The following is a 19228-nucleotide window of genomic DNA, read 5'->3' as shown; positions in this document are numbered from 1 at the left end:
AAAAAAAAAAAAGAATTATCTTACTTCATGTATGGTATGCCAACTGTTCGATAAAGGTCCTTTTAGAAATCTTCCATAGATTACCTTGCAAAGACCACAAAACTAGACACACCCAAAAGCATTCTTGCATAGTTTATACATAGAGATGGCCGATTGATGATCGTCTTATTTGTAGACTTAACGCGAGCAGACTCGATCGCTTAGTCCTTATTGATTGACGACACACATGCACACATACACAGATACACACATCACAAAATCACACAAATTGACGTAACTTGTAACGCTTTTAAAAATAGGATTATATATTAACAAATTTAAAAATGAGGACTATATGTTTCAGAATTTGGAAATGAGGACTATAACTTCCATTTTGTACATTTACGCTCCTATAAATATGGACATATAGTAGTCCTCGATTTCAAATTCTGTAATATATAGTCCTCATTTTTAAATTCGTAACATATAGTCCTATTTTTGTGGAACACTGAAAGTTACGGTCGTGAACGGAGGGAGTACTAAATTCTATTTTACGTCCATTAATTGTAGCAACGGACAATAATCTTGAAACAAACACATCTTGACAGACGCCCAATATTGTCGACGTCGTCTTATTTTTAGAACATAAACGAGAGAGAAGTCCATTTGCACACGCACACACACATGATAATTAATTTAAATTAATCACACATATTGGCGGATGTACCCTTCCTCCTCTTGGTCGGTGGCGGCGCCGGCATGCACGAGGGTGGCCGTGAAATACCACGAGACGAGGTCGTGCACGGCGACTTGGCCTCCGGTGGCCCCGGTGATCCCGACCTGCACCTGCTGGGGAAGAATGGTGCTCAGGTCGAACACATAGCTCACCTCGTATACTTGTGAGCCGGCGGTGACTTTCACGGTGATCAGTTTAGTGGCTTCAATGTAGCTGATGACGGCAGTCGCCTGCTGCCCGAGCAACGCGTTGCCGACGTCGGTCACATTTTTGGAAACATTAGATTCGATGTCGATCCCAATATGACGAAAGCTGGGATCCACTCCAGGGTTGGAGAAGATGTCGAATTCCGCGGCGAAGACGGAGGGGCCGACGCCCGCGGAGTTGAAGATTCCGTAGCTGCCGCCGGTGAAGCCGAGGGGTAGGCCGACGGGGCCGATGAAGAAGGTGAAGCCGTCGGCCGGGTTCGTGTCGCCGGGGTTGGGGGTTATGATGAAGTTCAAGGTGGTCTCGAAGTCGACCTGCGCCCCGGCCTCCCAGAACGTGACCGGTGTCGGGTACACGACCCGGCCGACGCTGTACCCGACCGCGTTGCCAGTGGCGGCGGTCTTGGTCATGCGGAGGAAGGTGGAGTCCGACGGGAAATGGGCGTCGCCTTGGTAGAGGAGCTCGGTCGGCTGGTCGCCCCAGAAGTCGTAGGCGAAGGACGTCGTTTGGGACCGCGCCGTGTTGGCGGCGGCGAGGAGGAGGGCGATGGAGATTAGGGTTTGAAGAAGCTTGGCCATGGCTTAATTGAGTAGGAGTATTTGATTTGGATGTGGCTGATGGTGGTGGTATCTTTTGCATCAATTTATACTAGTACATTAATTGTATAGTGCATGCATGATAATAGTGGTATCAATCAATCATCATACTTTTACATTATCATTATTGACCAGACATGTAAATACTAATATTAGACTAATACGTCCGTTAACTTTTTCATATTTTTTTTTCACCAAATTATTTTGAAATTTAGTTTCAATAATGTTGATATCAAGAACATAGTAGGAATGAAAAATTCATACCAGTAAAAAAGGAAAAACAAGGCCGGATTGCATTTATCACGAAGGATCAAAATTTGAGATTCAAGAATGTTTCTATCATATTTATATAAATAATAGGAAATATATTTAAGGGAGATAAACAACTTTAATATGTGAACATATATAATATACCGGGGGGGGGGGGGGAATATGCTCAATTAAATTAAATTTGAGAATCCAATTGTTTTGGGCAAATTATTTTTTCGGGCTCAATTTGTCCTATTTATGCTGAATTTTTGAAAATTTGTTGTGCAATTGGAGGCCCGAAAAAAATTCCAGCTGTTATGTAATTGCAAACATACCTGAAAGATTCAGAGGACATGATAAAGTTGGAGAGTAGCAGTATATCATCAGGATGAAGAGATGCTTTTTGGGCGTTGATAATACTCATGTTTCCATTGTTTTTAGTGTTCTTATGATGTAAATTTTATAGGATATTGTGTGTTGGATGATTGTTTTGTGCTTAAATTGCTTTATCTTGTGAAATATGTTACTTTGTCGTACTTTGATGATTTTTGTAGAAATATTGAGTTCGAATTTGGAAACCTTGTCTGAAATAGAAGTTTTAGATCGTCTCGATACGAGTTCGTGAGCGTAAATGGATCATAAATCGGAGTTCGGATGAGAAAGTTATGGCCAAAACAAGAAAGTTGCACACAGCAGTGAATAGTGTTGACGGAAATTTTCGATTTTTCGGGAATTTTCGGGTTTTTTATATTTTCTCAGTATTTTCGAGTTCTACACTGTATTTATCTCCTGTGCCTATATATAGGTCCTTTCCCTGACCTATTAGACACATCTTTTCATATCTCTCTACCTCTCTTTATTTCTTTTCTTCTTTTTATTTTTAGACTTAGAATTTTATTGCTTCCATACATTAGCTTTATTTTTCCTGCAAGATTTCAGCTGTCATTCAACATTCATTCCGGGTTTTATTTAATTCAGTTTTTATTATTGTTTTCTTTTTAATTATGTTTATGCTTTCTTTTGCTATGTCTGGCTAGTTTCTTTTTCTGATTCTAGGGTTTGTAAATAGTTAATTAGGTTCATGTGATTTATTTGTTAGTACCTATTTACCTTCCAGTTTATGATTCATAATTCTTGGTGCTTGTTTTCTTGTGAATTATCTGATCAATAGTTTGCATGTGTAGCTATTCGGTTTGAGACCTAGCGGAGATAACTGTTTAGCGGATTCAGGAATGTATGATATGATCTTAACCTTGAGACCTAGCGGAGATAGGTGGATTATAGAGAGCTATTCTTATGAGCTATTGGGAGTTAGTAGATTTACTTGAGACCTAGCGGAGATAGAGAATTTACTAATCTACGATCGTTGCTGCTCTAGCGAGAGTGATTGATTAATTAAGTGATCCACTACGCCAGATTCGCTCATAGATAACGGATTTTATCCGTTATCTATGTGCGAAAACATCCGTAATATATAATGGTGTAATGTATGTGGATTTCATACATAACGGAGATTTAAGCGTTATCTATTCTATTATACATAACGGATTATATCCGTTATCTATAGTATTATATCCGTTATCTATTCTATTATACATAACGATTGTTTATATATACGTAACGGATTATATCCGTTATCTATAGTATTATACATAACGTTTCAAACCGTCATGAAAGTTTAATATTCACTGTTATGTACACACCTATACATAACGGTTTTTTGATATTAATAACGTTTGGTAATCCGTTATGTATAACGTTTTTGACCGTAATTAGATTTCTATTTCTCCGTTATCTATTAATTTATACATAACAGTATAAATAATAAAACCAACAATAATAATATTATATATCATCCAAAATATTTAATTTTATATTATTATCATAAAAAAGAATTCATACAAGATTTGAATATAGTCAAAATTCAACAACTGCTCTATCTATACTATTATGCCTTACAAAAATACTAAACATATTAAATATGCAACTAGCTAGCCATATGGTACAACTTTTCTTGTGAATTCACAAGCCTCTTCAGCTCAACGTACGACTCATTTAATCCACCACAAACCTGCCACAAAATCATACAAAGAGCCAACCAAGAATCACAATATAGAGCATCATGATAAACACTTAAAAAGCATATCAAAGTGATTGGTAAAATGGACAAAACCTATCAGAACTATCGAAAACTTTTCAAAACCAATATCCTTTGATAACAATATGATGTTAGATCATTTACATAAATATTATCTCATCCAGGGTTGGATTGTTGAAGTGAAAAATAAATGACAAGGACGCCAAAATGCAATATGACTATGACCAGTGGTATAACGTCTAGCGTCTGGATGAAGCAAGGGAGAGTAGCTTAATTTCTAATCAGTCAGACCATGCTCAGCCTTTGAAGTGAATATATGTTGTCTAAACTTGGATTATGAAAGAACAACAACAACTACAATGAGCAGAATGATCCCAACAATAACCAGCATCAAACATGTCTACAACAAAGAACATTGTAGCAAGTTAATGATCTATCAAGTCTGTATTTCCTTAGTGGAGATGGATGCATATTTATCTTCCTATGAAACGAGTTGCAAATAAGCAGGGAGTTTACAAAGGATATTACCATGAATTCAGGTTGCAATATAATCAGCCTCGTCCTGACATAATAACTCATTCAAAAATTCAAGCAAAATGTGAGTTACATCAAATATTGATGCATAGTAATATAACAAAATGCAGAATCTAAATCATATATGAATCTCAACTTTGAAAAATCATATAAAATCAACCTCTTCAAAGAAAAAGACAAGCTTTACCTTTTAAGAAAGCTATTAAAGTCTATCTTTATTAGAAAGTTACAAAAATACAATATCTCAAGTGTATAAGAAATTATCTCACAAAATGCAGAATCTGCCACAGAACCTTGCTGCTTCGCGTAGTACTTTTAAGAAAATTGTTTGACATATCTATCGGTGTCCAATTTAGCTGAAATTTTGCAGAAACCTCCTACTCATGCTGAAGTTATTACTGTAAAAATTTTAAGTTATTTGGACAACAGGAACACTCTCGAAAATCCCTCACAAGACACTGGTTCGTCCAGCCAAACTTGATAGCAATACAGTTTCTGTTGAAACTCAACATATAACTCATATTTTGGCCAAATAAAAGCTATAGGAGCTCAAATACATCATCTTACTACACATTAGCATGCTTTAGCTTGAAATTTAACTCATATTTAACTCATCAACACCAAGAAAGCAAGTTATAACACAACCAATCACCACAACTTCTCCACTCAAAATGGGCTCAACACATAGTAACATTTATTTGTATTTTTGTAACAGCCAGATGCTAGTAAGCCAAAATTAATCTTGTAAATATCTACAGAAAAATTAAGTGTCAACAACAAAATTCACTAGAAAATTGTACCTAACTATGAGAAGCATAGAATGTTTCTGTTTCTAGTTCCAAGTATGTGCAAAATCAACAACATAATACATGTGTTTGGATAGTTACCAGAAAGATCCATTAGTTCTTACAGCCCAAACTAGTCTGAGTTTAGATGAAGCAATTATTTTACCTTGGATGAGTAGAAGTGATAGCTCTGAGCTCCTTGAGACATTCTTGTTCGCGTGGATACACACTAGTATCCATTATATACTTGGGGAATTAATTAAACAAAAAATGTAGTAATTAGTTTAGTGGTAACATACAAAATAAGCATTATATTTGTAAGAGAATGGTGACCTTGTACAACTCTGCGGTTTGCAACACGCCTTTTTCTGTAGAACTAGTATTGATCACAGCTTTGGTCTCCATCACTAATTCCTAACAACTCAAATCCTTCAAATACAATCAAGAAATCAGTATTCTTGCTGCTGCAGAGCTAACAAGTCCAAAGAAATCGACTTTACATTAAAGAGAATCGTAGCCACTAATTAGAATCAAAGAGGCTGTCAACATAGGAAACTTCCAAACGTACTTACCCCACAAATGGAAATAAACACCCAATTTTTATTTTTGCAAGAAGAAATCAAACGAATTCTAACATTCAAATGAGCCACAGAACCAGATGAAATATAATCACAAAAATAGATAAATGAAATCCGAGCAACAAAAAATGGCAATATTAGCATCATATGGGGCCTGAATGATGCTGAGTGGGGGCACTGAATAGCCAAGAGCACATTTGAAACGCAAACAGTAAAACCTAATTACAATCAAAACATAAGCACTGAACAAAACTCACATAAAAAGGTAATCCAACAAAAATCAGCATCTTTACAACACAGATTGATCAAGGGCAAAAGGGCGAGAGGGCAAGAGGGGGCAAGCGAAATAATAGAGTTTCAATATGAACCGAAATTTTGGAAAACTACACACCGAATTGAACCTACCTGAAGACTGCCCGCGTCGGAGGCGGGGAGACGGGAAATGGCTGAGCATCGGAGCTCCGAAGTGGCGCAGAAAACGACGGGACTGGGCAGAGTGGAACCGATTTACTGGCTTGCTGGATCGGGGAAGAGTGGAGCTGATTTGCTGCGCCAGGAAGAGTGAGAGAGATACGAGAATCATTGGGGGGGAGGTCTGGACAGCGGCGGCCGGCGACTTCGAGAGCCACAGAACAGAGCAGCGACGGGGAGTGACGAGTTTGATTGAACTCAAATTTGAATTAAGATTTGATTTATGGCTTTATCACAAATGAGGGGTGGCGGGCCGCGGTGGGTGGTAGATGAAGCAAGGATGCGGCGGGGGCAGGTGGCAAGTCGCGGCGGCGTTCTGAAATTGGTGTTTTAGGGATTTAGGATTTTAGGGCTTACGAGAACGAAGAGAAGAAGAACATGTATTTAGGATTTTATGATCTTGAGGAGCTCAAAAAAATATATATAAAAAATAAATATAAAAATACTCATACATAACAGTGTTGAGGCGTTTATACATAACGGTTAAAACAACCGTTATAAAAAGACGCTCATAGATAACGGTCGGCTTAACGGTTCGATAATACCGTTATGTATGCAACTAATAGATAACGCTCATACATAACGGATTAACATAAACCGTTATCTATTTCCATGGACAACACTACATAGATAACGGTTTTTTGTCAAAACCGTTATCTTTTCAAAAAATGCGCTCATACATAACGGTTTTTTTAAAAAACCGTTATGTATGAAGCGTTATGTATGTGCATTTTTGTAGTAGTGATCTATCATCATAACTGGATTAAAATTGGTTAATAGGATTAATAGATGTATTATGTGGATTTAGTTAATGAAGCTACTACCCTAGGATCAGTTGTCTTTATTATTTGATTTTTCTACGTGATTTTATTTGTTGCTTTTTGAGTTTAGTTTTAATTAAACATTCTTTATTTTCGTTTGCCTGTCTACTATTATAGTCTGTTTAGGGGATAGCTAAAGTTATTTCGTTGTGTCAGTCCCTGTGGATACGATACTCGATTGCTGTTTATACTACGATTACACCGTGTTAGTTGCGGTATTTTTTTTTTGCTAATAAAATAGTGATCAGGCGTTAACAAGACTAATGACCTGCATTGCATTTCAATCTGTGATGGCAGTATTTCTGTAACTTAGTTACAGCCAAAAGAATACACAACTTATATTGCACGTCTTCACTGCCTAGGGAAGAAAACACTACTTATAAAAGGCTACGAAGTTATGCCACAGGTCTTGTCTTAGGACAAGTAAGGGCGTGTTTGGTTTTGGGTTTTACAGCATATTAGTTAAGTTAATACAGAGTAGTAAAGAGTTTGGTATTCTATAACACTTATGCGGACGGCCCTGCGATATGTGAAGGCCCTGAACTAAAAATCCGAATTACGCAGGATAATTAATACCGTCTCCCCCCTCGGATTACACAGGATAATTAATACGGCCCTGCAATTGAGTCCATTTTTAAGCTTATCTAACCTAGAAATATGGATACCAAACGAAAATCATGATTAATTAACCATAATAGCAAACAACCAACCAATATTAGTAACACATATTTATCCACGCTAATAATCTAGTTTACTAACTATACTGACTAATCCACTACCCAAAACCAAACACGCCCTAATTGAACAAGTAGAGACAACATACTGAAGCCTGATATCTGTTAGGTAATATGCAAGTGAGGTTCAGGGAAACAAATCATCAACACCATCGAGCTCATCAACAAATCGGTAAATCACCACCCAAATTTGCAACCCCACCGAAATCGAGCTCATAAATCTACAACCCACCCAAATCGAACACAGAAATTAAACAATTTTCCCCAACCAAATATGCAACCCAAATAATTAGGGGTTATGGTTTTGCAAAGGGTTAGGGGAGATCAGAGGTGAGAGGCGGAGGCGGAGGAGATCAGAGGGAGGAAAAGGGCGACTGAGGGCGGCGACGAGAACTGTTGTCGCTAAGCCAAGGAGTGAGGAGAGGGAGCTGCTGTTGGTGACGATGGCGGTGGCTCTGTGCTGGATTTGTGAGTGAAGGGAGAGGCGGTCGTGGCTTCACTGAGCGCCGAAGGTTAGCAAAAGGAAGAGAGAGAGGCGAATACAGGCGGCGAGGCGCTGCGGTCACCGAGGGAGAGAAGTGACAGATCCGGCATCCAGCAGAGAGAAGGCGACGGAGGAGAAGGTGATGGTGGAGGCGTAGAGAGAGAGAGAGAGAGAGAGCCGAGAGTCTCTTTGCAGATGTCGCCGAAAAACGGGCGGCGAGGCGCTGCGGTCACCGATGAGAGAAGTGACAGATCCGGCGTCCAACAGAGAGAAGGCGACGGAGGAGAAGGTGAGGGCGGAGAAAGGCTTCCTCCGACGACGAGCAAGGGAAAGGCAAGTGGAGGAGAAGACGGCTAGGGCGGAGAAGGTGGAGGAGAATGCTTCCTCCGACGACGAGCAGAAGGCGGGCGGTGGAGACTCAGGCGCAGAGAGAGAGAGAGAGAGAGAATAGAGGGGAAATTAATTAATTAAGGGTTTATTAGTTGAACAATTAGTGGCTTAATTTACTTTAATTATGTCCTTATTATTTCCTAAAATAGAAACGAGACATTATTGGTGGGACAACCCAAAAAAAATACGAGACATGAATAGCGGGACAGAGGAAATACTAATAAATAATACTCATTGATAATGCATGCCAACACATGATTCTTGCAAGTCATACCTCATCAGCAATATTGTAAAATGATGATTTGACAACCAAGATTAAGACACCAATTATTCTTGTCGGGGACACAGACATATATGTATATAGAATTAATATTATATATTTCGTTTATACACGTGAATTATGCTTTGGATGCAACATCGCCACGTCTCTTTCATTTATACTTCTCTAGTGTATTGCGGACAAAATAGTTAGTGTCTTTAAGAAATTAAAAATTTTCAAATACATAAGAAAGAATAATTAATCTAATTGGTGCGCCAGCAACTAAAACTTTTTCAATTCACTTTATATTTTATATGCTCCCTCCGTACGATTTAATGCTCCACTTTGATGTGGGCACGAAGATTAAGAAAACAGAAAAAGATGATATGAATGAAATATAAGAGTAATTGACTAAATGATAAAAATGTTGTGAATGGACGATCCATGATAAAGTGTAGTAAATATAGAATATAAAAATGATAAAGGTGTTTTAAGGTGGGTCCATTGGTGGCAAAGGGTAGTAAATATAGGAAAAGAAGAAGAGTAAAAAAATACAAAAAACATAATAGGGCTTTAATTTGTGGACAAAAATTTAAAAGCAAGTAGGGCTTTAAATTGTGGACGGATGGAGTATATGTTAACTATTTTTGTACCTTTCACGGTCGGAATAAATTCAATTTTAATTCGTTTAACATGTATGTCTAGATGTTATCCAAAAGTTGGGTTGAATCCTACTCTATATCCTATTAATCTTATGTATCTCATTTATCAAACCAAACTCATCCCTTAATGATTTAATGTTGTCTATGTGGGAAGTGTATGTTGTACATGCCAGCATTGTCTATTCTGGGGTGCTCATAGACAACAGATATTATGTGTTGTATTTAAACATAGACAATCGACGGAAGGTAATAGACAACATATTTTATATGATGATATAGACAACAGATCTATTATTATGTATTTTATAGTTTATATGTTGTCTATAATAATATAGACAACAGATCTAGTGTTATAGATAACAATTAATACGTGTTGTCTATATGATGATAGACAACAGATATTCAACAAGAAATATCTGTTGTCTATTCTATAAAACAAATTTAAAAAAATTCTAATATATTTACATCCCTGTATTACAATACCAATATATATGAAAAAATAAAAATAATTAAAAATCAAATAATCAAACAATACTTATAAACCACTAATACTCACAATCAAATATTTACACATCAACAATTGTATTATCTCTAATTACGCCTTCATTTATCTAATAAAAAAATCTCTAATAAAATCTCCAACTAACTCCGGTCATCATCTCTTGAAGGCTTAGAAAATGTCCAAATACAGCGGCACATGTTCATTATTGTTGTTTATGATTTCATAAGTTCATAATCAAGTTTGTATACTCTGATGTAGAGTGGTTTACTCTGGTGGAGTCTTCAGAGTCAGAGCTAACTCCAAAGCCAGAGTTAGAGGTTTACTCTGGTGGACACCTCAGAGTCAGAGCTAACTCCAGAGCCAGAGTCAGAGTTGATTCACAGAGTTCGCATTCCAGAGTCAACACTCCAGAGTCAGAGTTCAGATCCAGAGCTATATAGTCTGGGCAGAGTCAGAGTAGCCAAGGCAGATCAGAGTCAGAGTAGCCAAGGCAGAGTTCGCTCACAGAGTCAGAGTCAAAAATACCTTTGCAGATCTGAAAGTCAGAGCTTATTTGCATAACGGTTTTTTGAAGTCTGTTTTGTTCGTTATATTCTAAGTTTGCTATAAAACGAGCAATCGAGTGTCTCATACTCTAACACTTGTAACACTTTGTAAATTCTCAGTTTGTGAATCAATAAACGAAGCTCCGTGTTCTTGGTCCTGTGGATGTAGGGTTTCAACCCGAACCACGTAAATCTTTTGTGTCCATCACAATTCTTCGTCGATTTTCTTTACAAATGGCGCCGTTTGTGGGAATTTTGATCCACAACCGACGCAGGAATGTCGATGCCACGAATCGAGACCGAGAAGTTTACGGGGAAGAATGATTTTGGGTTATAGCGCATCAAGATGCGCGCATTGTTGACCCAGCAAGGTTTGGCGGCGGCCCTGAAAGGGGATGATGAATCTTCATCATTGGCTGCAAAGGATTCTGCGGCAGCTGCGGAGGCAGAACTCAAGAAAGCAGAAATGCGTGAGAGAGCCCACAACCTCATCATCCTATGCCTAGGTGATAAGGTTTTGAGGGAGGTGACCAGGGAGAAATCTGCAACGGCGGTATGGGCAAAGTTGGAGGCGATTTATATGACGAAATCGCTTGCGAATCTATTGTTCTTGAAGCAAAGACTGTACTCCTACATAATCTTGGATGGAAAACCCATTGATGATCAACTTGAGGCGTTCAATAAGATCATTGATGATCTTGAGAATGTTGATGTGCGAATAGGAGATGAAGATCAAGCAATTATCCTACTCAATGCTCTCCCAAGTTCATATGATCAACTCAAGGATGCGATGTTGTATGGGAGAGAAAGTGACATCACTGTGGAGGAGGTTCAGGATCTGCTCTGAAATCCAAGGAATTGCAGAAGGCATCGTCAACATCATCTCACAAGAAAGAGGCTGTTGGTGAGGGTTTGACTGTGAAACAGAAGGGTGATAAATCCAAGAAACCCAAGAAGGATTTCAAGAAGGGGAAACAGGAGAAGGGAAACAAGAACTCTGATGATGATGTTCAAACTTGCTATCACTGCAAGAAGCCGGGCCATTGGAAAAGAGACTGCAACATTTGGAAGAAGGGCCAAAAGTAGTCCAACATTACCAAGAAGCAGGAGCCCAAGGAGCAAGAACAGTGTGACACTGCAGAGGCTTCGAATGTGATGCAAGGTGATTTGAATGACCAATGGATACTGGATTCAGGGTGTTCTTTCCACATGTGCCTAGTTAGAAGTTGGTTTACTGATTTGCATTATCAATCGGAAGGGACAGTAGTTCTTGGAAATAACCAGACCTGTGAAATCAAAGGAAATGAGAGCATAAGGTTCAGGCTGCATGATGGCACCATCAGAACTTTGATGGAGGTAAGATACATTCCTAGTCTGAAAAGGAATCTGATATCCCTTGGATCTCTTGAAACGAAGGGGTATGAATGGAGATCTATAAAAGGTGGAGTTGTTGTCACCAAAGACAACAAGGTTATTTTGAAGGGGATGAGGAGAAATGGTTTGTATTACTTAGAAGTCACAGCCATCACAGGGCAGTCTGACTCTATGAAGAAGGATGAATCAATCTTGTGGCATAAAAGATTGGCTCATGTTGGAGAAAAGGGGCTCAACCAGTTGCTGAAGCATAACAAGATCAGCAATCCAATTCCATTCAAGGTGGACATGTGTGAGCAGTGCATCCTAAGCAAAATCAAGAGACTCCCATTTGATACAGGTAAACATACATCTATAGCTCATCTGGATTATGTTTACTCTGATTTGTGGGGGCCAACACAGACTGAAAGCCATGGAAAAGGGAGATATTACATGTCTATAATGGATGATTACTCGAGGAAGTTGTGGATTTTTATCTTAAAGGATAAAACTGTCACAGCCCACTATCCCAATGACGGGTTAACAGGGGTTATGACTTGGGGTGAACAATAAGAAATGGAAATGGACAATTACTTAACATTAAAGTATATGGAAATGTCACTCATAGATAAAATGCTAGGATCATATATGATTATTTGGATACTTATAAAACATACACATAAATGAGAACTGATTAAGGTGGCTACCCAATAACACGTATCACAACTTCATATCATAGAGCTATCCTAATCAAGTGTTTTGCAGCGGAAAACGTGTGAGATATACATATGAAGATGTATACTCAAGGTTACATTTCTTGAAATGTCACAGGAACACCCGCTCAACATCATTCCATTCCATCAACTGCTCAATCTGCACATTTAGAAATACATGCAGGGCTGAGTATAAAAATACTCAGTGGGCATAGCCGAAAATACAACATGCATACATATATAAATTGAACTGCCATAACAGTAACACACAGGGGTTTTCTTAAATGACCTGCGCTTACTAAAATATTTCTTTCATTTTCATAAAGTCGATCGGCCGATCATTTTCCTTCATATGATCCATATCTGTTCCTTTCTGTCACGCGCCGGGAAGGAGGCCTCCTTACCACGGACGCCAAGACCGGTCGCAAGCGACTCGCGGTCTCCATGAGTGTACACGTTAACCCTAGCTAGCGACCTTTGTCTAGCATAGGATCCCAATTGGATTTCCTTCAAAGTTGGCGAACCAACACAGATAGGATACATATAAAAACATAAACATTTTTGGCAGTCAATCATTTCATAAACATTTCATTTCATTTCATGAACATTTCATTTTCATTTCATAAGAGTCATTTATCATTTGGGCATAATAATAAACTGAAATTAACAGTTAAAATCATCTCATGCATATATTCGTATAAGAGGCCTACGACTCGCAGGGGATCTCTATATACGTATAGTAAAAGTAATGCCCACCTGTATAGGCAATGCCTGTCGTTTAACGTTATCTCTGAATCGGAATAGCAGTGCTAATCCTTCTGATGCTCGAAGCCTACAAGAAATCTATTCTCAATAGGTCTCCTTGTATCTAATCTTAAGTCATGGTGTAGTGCTTAACATTCTATGATTCACTTAGCCGGGTTTTCAAAATTTAATAAATAAATACTTGAAAATATTTCTCTTGAGTTAAGAACACCAACAATATTCTTACTCATCTTTCTTTAATGATTGGAATTATAATTAAAACCAATTAAATACTTTTATTCTTATTGCAAAATATAATGCAAATCATGTCATGTTTAGCATATAATAAGTAATTTACTTAAAATATGCACATAATAATAATTTAATATTATTATGAAAACTAGTCTTTGAAAATAATTCATCAAACTAATTAATAGTTCAATTAATTAAAAATAAGAAAGCCCAATTTAATTAAAAATCTCAGCCCAAGTACTCATAAAAATCGGCCCATAACTAAATTAAATAAACTGAGCCCAATACTGACTTGGCCCAAAAACTCAAGCCCAATTGATTCGGCCCACAATTCAAATTAAATCGGCCCAAGCAAAATAATAAAAATCGCAGCCCAAAACTAATTAATACCCGGCCCAACACTCAAGCCCACTCCCCAACTTCAAGCCCAACCCCAAAGCCCAACACTCTAACTAAGCCCTAGCCCAACTCAAACCCATATCTCCTTCCATCTTTCTCATATCAGTCACGCACACACACTATCACATATCTGATATCTCACACTCTCTCTCCCAAGGCTCCATCCCTTTATCTCTCTCGGTTCACGCGCAGACACATACTCACACCCACACAATAAGCGGCGCGGCTTTTCCGGCGACAACAGCTGCCGGAAATCGCCCCATCTCCATCTGATCTCTCTCTATTCGGCTGGTAACAGCCGCCCGTTTCTTCTTCTCTCCCTCAAACGTCCGTGGCCGAGCAGTAGCAGCCATGGCCGCCGAGCTCTGCCTTCCTCCGCTGAACTCCGGCTGCCACGACCAGTAGCTGGTCGCCGCCCCTTCTCACCCTCTCTCTCTCCGTCCTCGGCCCGACATCAGCGGGCAGAGCCGCCGTGCAGCGGCCTCCTCTCTCTCTCACTTCCGCCAACGAGTAGCGGAAGCCGCTCTCTTCCCCGACTCCGGCGAGTAGCAGCGATAAGCTGCCACTCCACTGTTCTCCGCTCAGACCCTCACAGCACACTCCTCTCCTCCTCGGCGATGACGAAAATGCCGCCGCCTCCCTCGGCTCTCTCTCAAACTCCCCCTGTTCACAGATCCGGCAGCCGCGGTCAGGGCTCCACGCCACCACCGTCAGCACCCCATTCCCTTCCTTCTCTTCTCCCTCGTCTCCGGCAGTGGCGAACCACCACCACCACGACGCACGCCCTCATCTCTCATGCTCCATCCTCGGCCGGACAACAACGGCGGAGCCGCCGCCGAGCCCTAGCCTCCCTCTGCCTCTCGACTCTCTCAGCCCGCAACCACACCGAGACCGACTGAGTTCGACGCTCAACAACAAGAAACGAGACTCAAATACACAAAGAATTCCCTTCTCTTAAAGTTTGATTCCCAGATTTTGTACTGAGCACTTGAAATCATTTGTTCATTTATATATATACCAACATATAATGCACATTTATGAATGAGTTGGCTACCATGTAACATGATCCTTTTTTTTTTAAATTGTGATTGATTAGCTAGACTGAAAATATGATGCCTTAATCATGCATAAAAATGAATTAGTCAAAGGAGTTAGTTCATAGATGAAAACCTTGAGGGTTAATGATGGTTGGTGCTTGGTGCTTGGTGGCTTCTTTTGTGCGTTCTTGCCTTCTTGAATGCAGATGAGAAAAATGCAACATGTCTTTTGTGTAGAATGAGTAAAGTCTCTTTGGTATGAGTAAAGTCTCCATGATTTGATATAATTGAGATATGGCAGAGAGGTGTGGAGAGTAGGTGGGAGAAGGGAGGGAGTAGGTGGGTGGTGGGTGTAATAATAGGTATTGATGATAAAGGTTGAAAAAGTCATGATGATGATGGCAGTAGAGTGGCGGATAGGAGTTGTAGGGTGTAGGTGATTTGATAATTAAAAAGTCTTCAGGGTTGTATTATGAAAACTGTAATAATCATTCAGTGTTCGCTAAATAAAATAGTTCGTATAAATGATCGATGCTCAATTAAATAAATATGCAATGCATATAAATTTAATAACTAAATATTTACAAAAGCTTTTGTAAATCATTTTTGTTGGAATTAAAATATATTCTTTTTCTCAATCCGGCGTGAATCATCTTAAATCTAAGTTTAAAATCTACTCTAAATTTAGCTAGGGAAAAGCGGGGTGTTACATTCCTCCCTCCTTATAAAAATTCCGTCCTCGGAATTGCATATCTGGTATTCTATCTTGTGATACTAGTCATTCGTTTCATTCATCTCTTTTGTGGCCTTTTCCATCCTGTGATGGTTCCACTACATGACGAGAACAATATTATTGCCTCGTAAAACTTGAACCTTGCGATCAAGTATCTGGACTGATTTCTCTTAATCCCTTTGGTCCTGGCTAGGACTACTTTATCTTGCTTAATCACATGCTTTCTTAATTGAGAGGTGCTATACGTATTATATACATCCACAATGCTTGGTGGCAGAGCCAACTTATAGGCTACAAAGACCTAACTTGTCTAGGATCTCAAAAGGTCCTATATAACGGGGTCGTAACTTGCCCCTCTTTTCGAAACGTATAACTCCCTTTGGGGGAGAGACTTTGAGGAAAAATCGATCCCCAACATTAAATTCTAATTCCGATCGGCGTTTATCGTCGTAAGACTTTTGTCTATCTTGAGTTTTTTTTTTTTATTTGCTTGATGTGGTCGACTTTCTCAATCATCTGTTGGACCAGTTCAGGACCTAACAACATTCTTTCACTCACTTCATCTTAGTAAAGTGGTGAACTACCTTAATTGTTTCCTTCGTCCTAAGTTGCCTTCTCAGATTTGACTATGGAATTCTAACATCAAACTTTTCTCATCATCTTGGTAACTTTCACTTAAAGATTAATGGCACTCTCTTCTACCATGTAAACTCATTTTCTCATTTCCAAATGATTATTTAATGGGGTTTCTAAGTTTCCATTGTGGTGGCGTTCCAACTTTATTCTTGCTGTAGCTTCTGGCACTTTAGCCAAAGCATTCACTCTCTTAGCTTGAGCCTACTAGCCTTGGGTTTGGATTATACCTTAAGTTTAGTTCTAGTGCTTTCCTTCCATTTCCTTTTTCTTTACCTCCATCTTGAGGTGGTGTACATATCTTGTTTGTGCGTGAACTTTTTACTTCTCTGATTGTTGTAGTGACTCGGTGGTGAGAGTCTCGTTCATTGCTTGTTCCTTCATAATATCTCCTTAGTTTACTAGGGAAATTGAAAATCTCATGCCGCGATTCATTTACGAACTTCTTTACGCATTTCTCATTATTCATTTATAAATGACTTAAATAAGCATTTTAAACTCCATTAAAAAGGAATTGATTTAAAACATTTTAATCCTTTTAAAATCCATACTCATAAAGCCTTAACTCATGCTCTATCTCATATTCTATCTATTTACTCATCTCTATATAAACTCTCCACTCATCTCAAATCCTTAAGTTCAAGGATAAGTTTCAAGAAAATCATGGTACTAAGTCTCGATTTATCTCTCATATAAGGCTCGTCCAATCTCATTCAACACATAGACAACACAATCACATAAGGCATATAAGAAAACACAATCAAACATTATCAAAACATGCTCTGTTTTTACACTGACTCAACTTCAAAATCTATCCTGTTCTTACTTCGACACCTCCTGGACTCGAGACTCATACCAAAAGAAAGGTCTTCGAGTCTATTTTCATATAAAAAAAAAATATAGAGTCAAAAACTCCAAGTATTGTAGGAGATATGACTGTTTTACTACAGTCTACCATATTCGGCAGTTTTGAGCAATCGAAAACTTGGATTTTTGAAAAATAGTAAATGTTGTCAAACTGAGCTCAAATTTTGTGGATATCTAGCTAACACAATAAGGTTAATACCATAAAATTTTAGAAAGCTAGATCACACAGGAAGCTACTGAAATGAATGACTCTTTCCCCTGCTCTCTGAAACTCTCGGTAGTAATGTGCAGTTTCGGTTTTGTATTTTATAAAAATAGTAAACGAAGTCCAAATGACTTGAAATTTTACCGATGTTCTCAAGACTCATGTCGAGACTTGGTATAAAATTTTCAAAGCTTTTTGACATTGAAAAACCGTCGATCACAGTAGGTCAGTAGGCCTACGAAATTCACCAAAATCTCATCTCAAACTCTTAAAATACTCAACTCAACATTCCTTCAAGGAAACTCATCAAAGCTCATTTTAAACACATATAACACTCACAAACATTTAGGCACATTATAATGCTCATCATACTCAAATCTTGACTCTCTTCTTACATCATAACCTCAATTCTCTAGTAAAACGTTTCAATGAACGCATCATTAAAATTCTCTTTTCATTTTCATGCACAAAATTACTCAATTATTCAAACATGATCTCATTCATCATATAAATCATTATACACATATAGATTCCCTTTTATCATGTACTAAACTCTAACGAAACTTCATGTATCATCATAAAACTCTTAATAAAACATGACAAACTTTCACATAATGGTCATAAAGCAATTAAACCTCATTTTATCAATCATCGACTTCTCAAAATTTGAAAACTCAAAAACTCATATAAACTAAACTAAGTCAAAAATTTTCTTAGCCAACAAAAGACTTACTCAAACATAATTATACACTAATATCATGCTCAAATACATATATCTTAAGCCAAAATCACTTTAATAACACATAGGCAAAAAGTCCTAATTTTTATTAAACTAAACTCTTTTGAAAATATCACTAATCATGTATAACCTATTGATCAAATCATAGATCTAACATCCTAGGTTACCAATTAGCACAAATCAACATCATAAAACAAGATCACATATAGATACACATGTATGTCATCTTCTTCCTCAAACTAACACTTTTCATTTTTCACCTCTCAACCTCAAGCTTCAATCTCATCCATCATTAATCATCTAGATCATCTCATAAACTCAAATCCATCATCAATACATCAATTGATCCATAGGATCTCAACATCCCAATTTTAGGTAAACTAACCTAATAGAAAAATCTATATCTCATGGCTAATCATCAAGTATTCATATATATTAACTCAATAATTATCAATCATCATATAACTCAAGCCAATTCAAGAAAACAAACAACAAAATTTCGTAGGGTTTCAAGCCCCTAATTTTCGAAAATTTCATAGAAATAAGTTGGGTGATTTTCTTGCTCAATCATGATCATATACTCACATATAACATCATACAATCTAGATCTATAAAAATAAGAATCACTTACCCAAGATTAAACAAAGATCAAAGTTTTCCTTTCTCACTCTTCAAACCAAACCCCACGGTCCTCTTGAAATCTTCAAGAATTGAAAGGTGTTTATGTTGATTTGGTGGAGGAATTGATCTTGATGTGAACTTGGAAGCTTTGGTGATTCATCTATGGTGATCTTTTGGAGCAAAATCGGAAGAGAGGGAGAGAAATTGAGAGTGGCCGAATGGTGAAGAAAATGAGGGAAATGAAGTGAATTTGTCTTGCTTAGGAAGGATGATTGGAGACCAAACACTATTCATCATTTAAT

The 19228-nt window shown here is 38.1% G+C and overlaps 2 protein-coding genes and 1 long non-coding RNA gene across 5 annotated transcripts; all 3 read right to left on the bottom strand.

The window, feature by feature from the left end:
- Positions 1–521: 521 nt before the first annotated feature.
- Positions 522–1557, bottom strand: LOC131026568 (mannose-specific lectin alpha chain-like). The gene has a single exon (XM_057956455.1). The coding sequence runs from the start codon at positions 1498–1500 to the stop codon at positions 685–687; it is 816 nt and encodes a 271-aa protein (XP_057812438.1). The 5' UTR covers positions 1501–1557; the 3' UTR covers positions 522–684.
- Positions 1558–3629: 2072 nt separating this feature from the next.
- Positions 3630–6545, bottom strand: LOC131026567 (caffeoyl-CoA O-methyltransferase 2-like). 3 transcript variants are annotated; one of them, XM_057956453.1, is made up of 5 exons: positions 6168–6545; positions 5518–5613; positions 5351–5430; positions 4394–4427; positions 3630–3838 (listed from the first exon to the last, which is right to left on the bottom strand). In XM_057956453.1, the coding sequence occupies exons 2-5, from the start codon at positions 5587–5589 to the stop codon at positions 3755–3757; spliced, it is 270 nt and encodes an 89-aa protein (XP_057812436.1). In that variant the 5' UTR covers positions 5590–5613; positions 6168–6545; the 3' UTR covers positions 3630–3754. The 3 variants fall into 3 exon arrangements, 2 of the variants coding, with proteins under 2 accessions (XP_057812436.1, XP_057812437.1); XM_057956454.1 differs by lacking the exon at positions 6168–6545 and adding an exon at positions 5757–6152; XR_009102342.1 differs by lacking the exon at positions 4394–4427.
- A 6060-nt stretch (positions 6546–12605) lies between these two features.
- Positions 12606–15459, bottom strand: LOC131026566 (uncharacterized). Its single transcript, XR_009102341.1, has 3 exons — positions 15262–15459; positions 13453–13528; positions 12606–12856 (listed from the first exon to the last, which is right to left on the bottom strand). It is a non-coding gene; the product is annotated as an uncharacterized LOC131026566 (long non-coding RNA).
- Between the last annotated feature and the right edge of the window lie 3769 nt (positions 15460–19228).

The sequence above is a fragment of the Salvia miltiorrhiza genome, chromosome 5, assembly GCF_028751815.1.
Source record: "Salvia miltiorrhiza cultivar Shanhuang (shh) chromosome 5, IMPLAD_Smil_shh, whole genome shotgun sequence".
Classification (NCBI taxonomy): Eukaryota; Viridiplantae; Streptophyta; class Magnoliopsida; order Lamiales; family Lamiaceae; genus Salvia; species Salvia miltiorrhiza.
The sequence above is the reverse complement of the archived record's forward strand: the minus strand, read 5'-3'. Positions and strand labels throughout refer to the sequence as shown.

What these genes read in the sequence shown, in the direction of transcription:
- LOC131026567 (XM_057956453.1), bottom strand. Translation starts at nt 5,589, where the DNA reads ATGGAGACCAAAGCTGTGATCAATACTAGTTCTACAGAAAAAGGCGTG. An exon ending in AAACCGCAGAGTTGTACAAG is followed by an intron (nt 5,431 to 5,517) that starts GTCACCATTCTC and finishes TAATTCCCCAAG; the next exon opens with TATATAATGGATACTAGTGT. An exon ending in ATCACTTCTACTCATCCAAG is followed by an intron (nt 4,428 to 5,350) that starts GTAAAATAATTG and finishes TTATTATGTCAG; the next exon opens with GACGAGGCTGATTATATTGC.
- LOC131026568 (XM_057956455.1), bottom strand. Translation starts at nt 1,500, where the DNA reads ATGGCCAAGCTTCTTCAAACCCTAATCTCCATCGCCCTCCTCCTCGCC.